Source organism: Alnus glutinosa, chromosome 13 (genome assembly GCF_958979055.1).
Source record: "Alnus glutinosa chromosome 13, dhAlnGlut1.1, whole genome shotgun sequence".
In the NCBI taxonomy this organism is placed as follows: Eukaryota; Viridiplantae; Streptophyta; class Magnoliopsida; order Fagales; family Betulaceae; genus Alnus; species Alnus glutinosa.
The window spans coordinates 24,112,845-24,119,734 of NC_084898.1; the positions used below are offsets into that span (position 1 = coordinate 24,112,845).

The 6,890-nt window shown below is 34.2% G+C and overlaps 1 protein-coding gene across 1 annotated transcript; it reads right to left on the reverse strand.

Annotated features, from left to right (window-relative positions):
- Nucleotides 1–500: 500 nt before the first annotated feature.
- LOC133854002 (transcription factor MAMYB-like) lies at nucleotides 501–1,579 on the reverse strand. The gene has a single exon (XM_062290026.1). The coding sequence runs from the start codon at nucleotides 1,551–1,553 to the stop codon at nucleotides 501–503; it is 1,053 nt and encodes a 350-aa protein (XP_062146010.1). The 5' UTR covers nucleotides 1,554–1,579.
- Between the last annotated feature and the right edge of the window lie 5,311 nt (nucleotides 1,580–6,890).

Here is a 6,890-nt window from a genome sequence, read left to right on the forward strand (position 1 = left end):
TTTTTTTCTAAACGTAGATGGTGTACAAAACTAAACCCTAATTTGAACTATTTGGTTTAATTATATATATATATATATATATATATATATATATATATATATATATATATATATATATATAGCACCAAATTTGGTTTAATTATGCATATAGTACAATATGTAAATTAGGTTAGGGTTTACGTACTTATTAGTATACCATATATATATAAATAAGGAACCTAAAAAGCATAAACTCCAAGTATAGAATTTACATATAGTATATAGCTTTAAAACCTAACTTTATGTGTATATGCTATGTACACCGTAATTTCACAGATTTATATGGTTAATAATACAAGGAGTTTTTTTTTTTTTTAAATGAACACAACACAAATTTTTTTTTTTAATATATTTTTGGAAAAAAATAACTGTTGGCCATGTGTAATAATAAACGTGTCCAATTGGACGCGGGTATAAAATACACGTGTCCAATTGGGGAGATTATACGGTTAGCCACGATATCAAAAATACATGTGGCTAATTGGACGCATGTCTACAGTAACCGGTACTATAGACACGCATCCAAATGTAAGGTTTTTTGTAGCAGCCTTCGCACTCCGAAAATCCCTCTTCAACTCAGCAATTCTCTTCATACAAGCCGCCTTCGACTTCCCCAGCACAGCAGCTGCAATCTTTTCCCACCTCATCGCCACCTCTTTAGGAAACGTCTTTAATGCATTAAGCAATGCAATATCCTCCCCATTACTCCACCCCACCCCGCCTTCACCACCACCACCACCACCACTCTCTTCCATAGCCTCACCATTCTCCACCACTCTGCCATCCAATCCTCCATTCCCAGCATCGGCTCGCTTATCCACTGGCTTCCTCTTCCTCAAAAAGTGGGCATATGAATCCCCATCATCCACTTTCCTCTCCCCCAACTGTTTCGCCGTCTTGATCACACTATCAACCTTATGCCTCCCTCTAAACGCCTCCGATATCACCTCCCACCGCCCCGGCTTCCCCACCAGATGCTTAGCCAATTGCTTCCTCAACACCCCAATATCCTCCTCAGTCCACTCTTTCTCTTCCTCCACACCAAACCCACCTCCACTCCCTCCATTTTCCCCACCCTCCTTCTCTTCTCTCGCAAACCCATTATCCTTTTCCACCGCAACCACCGAATTCACACCCAAAATTCCTTCATTTCTACGCGGTTTCTGTCTCTTTTGGGATACCCGCTTGTTGGTTTCCTCCAATGTTTCGGGTTCTTGATTGGGAGGGAACACGACGATTGGGCCTTGACCGACGTGGACGTCACCACCGGTGAGGGAAGCGGGGGCAAATGGACCGAGGAAGAGGGAGAGGGAGACCCAGAAGAGGAGGGATTTCAAGGGTTCTGATTGGAGGAAGAGAAGGGAGAGAAGGAGGAGAATGGAGGAGATAGAAATTGTGACGAAGAAGAATGGCTTACTGGGTTTTTGGTGGCTTTGTGAATTGGTCGGCGAAGAAAGGATTGGGCGAGACTGGAAGAGGAACCTGGGCCTGCTCTCTTCGTCGAGGAACTCCATGTATGTTTGGTCAGGAACTCCATGTTTGTCCCTTCAAAAAAAAAATAAATAAATAAAGAGATCTCAATCTTGGTCTTCAAGTTGGAGCTAAAATTTTTAGATTTTTTATACAACAGTTGAAAAAACCAAAAATAAAAAAATAAAAAAAAAAAAAAGAAAAAGAAAAAGAAGAAGAAGTTAAACACGTGTTTTATTTTCCAAGTTAGAGAGTTGATTTTCTATATATTTGAGTTAAAAATATGACTTAGGAATACATAATATAATGTTTGGTGGATCTCTGAAGCTTTAGTGTTTTCCATTAATTTTCTCCAATTCACTTTTTATTAATTTAGTTAGTTAATTTAATTTTAATTTACCATTTGTCTATTGCTCAACTTTTTAGTGAAAAACTATTCAATTTAATTTTCTACATAATAATCGAAATTTTACTTAATATCTACTATTCGATAATATATTATTTTCGAAAGCTTGTATTTAGTGTTGCACTATTTTTTACGCAGCAATATTATTATCCTGAAATTGGAAGGCCAACGTGCTTTTCATTTTTCTGCAATAGTGATGATTAATGCATTTTTTACTATACATTTTCTTATTTATTGACATAATTATTTATAATTAATAGAATAACCAAATAAAAAATCTAAATTTTTTATCAAACAATTTGTAGCATTTTTCCTATAGGCAGGCAATATAGAAGCAAACAAAAAAGAAAGAGAACATACCTTGAGCTGATCGAGCCAGAGCAAGAGGAGTCTCGGTGAGAAACTTAACAGCAAGTCATGATAGTAGAGGTTGTCTCGTAGCCGGCGACAAGCAGAGCCAGTAAGAAGTCGACAATCTGGTCATCGGAGAAAACGTCATCTCCGACCAAGAGGCCTCCTAACATGTCCTTTCTCTCTCCCGCTTCACTCTCTTTCCTTCTTTGCCTCACTATCAAGCTCAATGCCTCTGCCGGCCACCTTAGTTCTTGCCTCCAAAAGAGAATGACAATAATAACGTGATTAAGACAAGTAATAGCTACGTTAATTTATTTGCTAGGAATAATAATAACATGTTTGAGAGAAACATTATTGTACTTTGATGGCACGGCGGTAGGTGGTGAAGATAGGCAAAGCGACGGTGAAGAAGCCTTCAATGACAAGCACGTAAGTACTCCTTCCTTAGACTTTCAGTCCATTCACATGGATCAAAGCTCATCAGCTGCTTCACTGTGTGTTACTTCTCAAACAAAAAAAAATGAGATCTTTTATTCTATGCATGTCACCCGGTAAAGTCTCAGTCCCATATTGAGAACTAGAGTTACTCATATAGAGTGAGTGGTTTATAAAAAAAAATAAAAAAAAAATTAAAAAAAAAATAAAAACTCATAAGTGTTAAGTCCTACATTAGTTACTTATTAGGTGAAACTAAGCTTTATAATTGATTATAGAGAAGCTCTAAATTGACTAATTTTTTTAAAGTGATAGTGCAAATGTGATTAATGTTTTTCAAAGTGATAGCACACCCACTGAAAAATCTTCCTTTCTAATCTCAAAGGTAAAATAGTATAATTAACAAGGGAATGATGTTGAGCAACAAGGGAAGACCTGACGTGGTCACTACCAAAAAACTAGTTTATTGTGACCAACATTTAGTGATGTGTCAACTAAATTTTAGTGATGTGTCTCCAACGTCATTAATCACTGTGTCACTAAATCATGTTTTATATATATATATATGGGACATGATTGGGTTACAACCCTATCACAACTCTCTCACAACCCCCACTTACAATGGTGTGGGGCTCATGTGTGTGGACCCCACACCATTGTGAGTGGGGTTGTGAGGAAGTTGTGCAAAGGAGTTGTGGTTTTATCATTTTTCATATATATATATATATAAAAGAAACCCCAAAAGGAATATTATAGTAGAATAAAACACTCACAGCAAGAGAGATTGGACAATGAACTTAAGGGACTAGGAAAATTTCCATAAAAGTTGTTGAAAGAGAGAAGCTCATTGGAGTCAAATTTTGTTAAAATTTTTGACAGATATGGTTAGGTGCTATATCAACACCAATAAGATGACGACAAGTGTTGATCATAATAATAAAAAATATATAAATATATTAAAAATATAAATAAATAAAACTTAAAAAAATATTTTTTCAAAAAGAAAAATGAAAAGAGAAAAGGGGTGGCCATTGGTTGGGCGGCCACCCCCAGCTGTTGCCGGGGGTGGCCCGAAGGCCACCCACAGAGGTAATGGTTCCCTAGATCGAGGGAAGGAAAAATGGTTCCATTAACATTATTTTAATATAAAAAACTTTCACTTTCCTTTATTATTTCTCTATTACTTATTTGAACCAATAGTTAAATGATTTATCTTTTATCTCTCTTTCTCCTACCATTTAATTTAAAGAATATTTAAATGGTGTAGAGAAATTGTTAAAGCTCATTCTCTTGTCCTTATGGGGTCTTCTATACTGACATGGCACCTTGTTTTTAATAAAGAAAAACTACAGCTTGATTTCTCTCTCATGTTTTTATTAAAAAAATATAGGGTGTCATATCAAGATAGAAGAACCTTAGAAAGGCACTAGAAGGAGCTCTAGTATTCTTCAAATAGGAAAGCAAAAAGTGATTTAGTTCTTTAAATTGATGAAAAGTTTAAGAGAAGCTGCGACTAATGCTCTAAAGAAATAATATTTATTTAATATATGGAAAGATAACGGAAACTATTGTGGAATGTATTTGAAAAGGAAAATAAATAGTAATTTTATTCTCTAAATTTAAAGAAATCAAATGAAAGTTACTGTGAGTAGCAAGAAGGAAGCTAGGAAACATTTGAAAATATTTAAATTTGTTGGTAGGGCTGAATAGAATATCCACTCCTTTATCGGAAAACTTTAAAAATTAGGGTTAAATACCCTATTAGTACATGAGTTTTAAGATTTTTTAAATTTAGTACCTGAATTTTCATTTGTTTCATAGGAAAACTTGAGTTTATGGGTACAAACCACTTTACTATTTCTGTTACATTTTCCGTCCAAATATTAAAGGCCCGCCACATGTTAACAGCTGAGGTTGACACATGGCACTATATAAAAAAAATTAAAAAATAAAAATCTTTAAAAATTAATTAAAAATAATAAAATAAAATTAAAAATTGAAAAAAAAAATTAAAAAAAAATAGGGGTGGCCGAACCACCCCATGGTGGCCAACGTCGGTGACATGACATTGGGTCATTGCGTTGCTTCCAGTACATCAAGCGTTTCGAAGGTCAGTAGAGAGAGAAGAAGAGGAATATATATGGTTGATGACTGATGAGATGAGTGTACATAATTTTCATTTTGATCTATGCCCTTTTACCAAATGTAGATACTTAAATTGAAAACAACATATGAATGTTTATCAATGAAATTAATTATTTCTCCATTTAATTTGTAGCAAACTTGTAAACCTATCCCAACTTGTTCTTAGGCTTTGAATAAGTCTTTCCGGTTCTATTTCGATACAGACCAAGAATCCTCCGAAACAAACGAGGCAAATTTGGTCTGACCGTTTTACTCAATCCGAAAAATATATAGTGATAAGTCTTGAATTATTCGATTAAAGACTCCTTAATTTACATTTGTTATACCTAGTTTGTGTTGTAAATATAATGTTTTGTTATAGTTTTGTGTTTTGTCTTATTTTCAAGTCTTAATTGAAATCTAGTTCAAAACACCCGAGTTAGACCAGAAAATACATCAAGGGCGATTTGGTCATTTTCAGAGTTCAAAGTTGCTCATGCCAAGTGAAGAATCGGCTTAGACAAATCGATCGATCGAATCATCAGTCAAAGAAAAATCGATCGTGCGAGATGCGATCGATTGAGATAGGGCAACCACGAATGCGATCGATCGACTTTATAATTGATCGATCGAATCTGAATGTTTTCAAAACAATATGGAACAATTTTGACATGTTACTCTTCCTTGATATTTTAAATATCTTAGATATTTTTTAGATATTTTTAGATATTTCTAAAATATCTCTTATCTTATCTATTCCTTAGATATTTGTAAACTCTCTTCTCTATAAATAGGAGGCTGTAGGGAGAGTTATGATCATGCATCTTTTGGAGGTTTCGATTTTCTCAGGTGTATCTTAGTTAATTTTAGTGCTTTTCACTTCCTTTTGTAATCCAAATTTTCTTAGATTAATATAGTGTTTTTAGTTTATTTAAATCTTATTTTCTTTACTGTTTTCCTTTGATTTCATGCTTAGATTAGTTTATTTCATGTCTAGCTAAATCCATTCTTAGGGTTTGATCGAAATCTCTTCCGAAAACCATGGAGTGTTCTTGATGTTCTTGAGTTTTTCTTGATATATTTGATGATTGTGTAAGACTAGAGGATTTCAAAACTCATGCTAAAAGGTTTTATCTTCAATATTCCAATCCATTTATTCATGAAAAATAGTTATACTTGTCTATGAGTTTTCTTACTTTCTTGAGTAAAACCAACGTTCTTGAAAGAAAATGATGTCTTTTGGAATGGTTTTATTTGACATGATATGTGTTTACTTATTAGAGTCATCTTATAAGGTATGCCAGGGAGCACCGGTCATTTCATACCTTTGGTAGTATAAAACGTCTTTCCATTGTAGTTTAATCTTTACATGGAATAGATTAGTGTGAAACTAAGATACCTTATCATTGTGGCCTAACTAGGGTGTTCATGTATTGTGTATGCTCATTAGAATGTTTTTATAGAGTAGTAAGCTAGGGAGCATCAATCTCCCACACCTTTGGTAGTATAATTAGTTTTTCATTGTAGTTTAAATCTTTACATGGTATGTGTTTGATGTGAAACTAGGTGTTTTATCCTTACGTCTTAACTAAAGTATTTTCTTGTCAAGGTCGTCGTAATGGTTGACGCCTATTATGCGCTCATATCATGCATGTTAGGAAGATCCATATAGACTTGAAGCATTCCATTGATTCTAACTTCAATACTACAACCTTTACTTTTATTTTTATTTCAAAGTTAGATTAAATACGGTCCCTTGAATATCCCGTTATGCAAAACAACCCCCTAATCTCTATGGTTCGATAACCCTTATTATAGTACAATTGATTCGTACTATTGCGAATGGTAAACTCATATAAATTTAAAATTCACGTACGGAATTGTCTAAACTCGACGTACCATATAGTAATTGGAAATGACATCTAATGTTATTCCAGAGTTATGACAAAAAAACATATGCCTTTGAGTTGAAATATTGAATTAATGGCATTGCGTTTCAACCAACCAGTTTATATGCACTAGAAAACAAGTTTACAAGGAGACCTAATGATGATGCAAGAAA

Coding starts and splice junctions, on each gene's coding strand:
- LOC133854002 (XM_062290026.1), bottom strand. CDS start 1,553: ATGGAGTTCCTCGACGAAGAGAGCAGGCCCAGGTTCCTCTTCCAGTCT.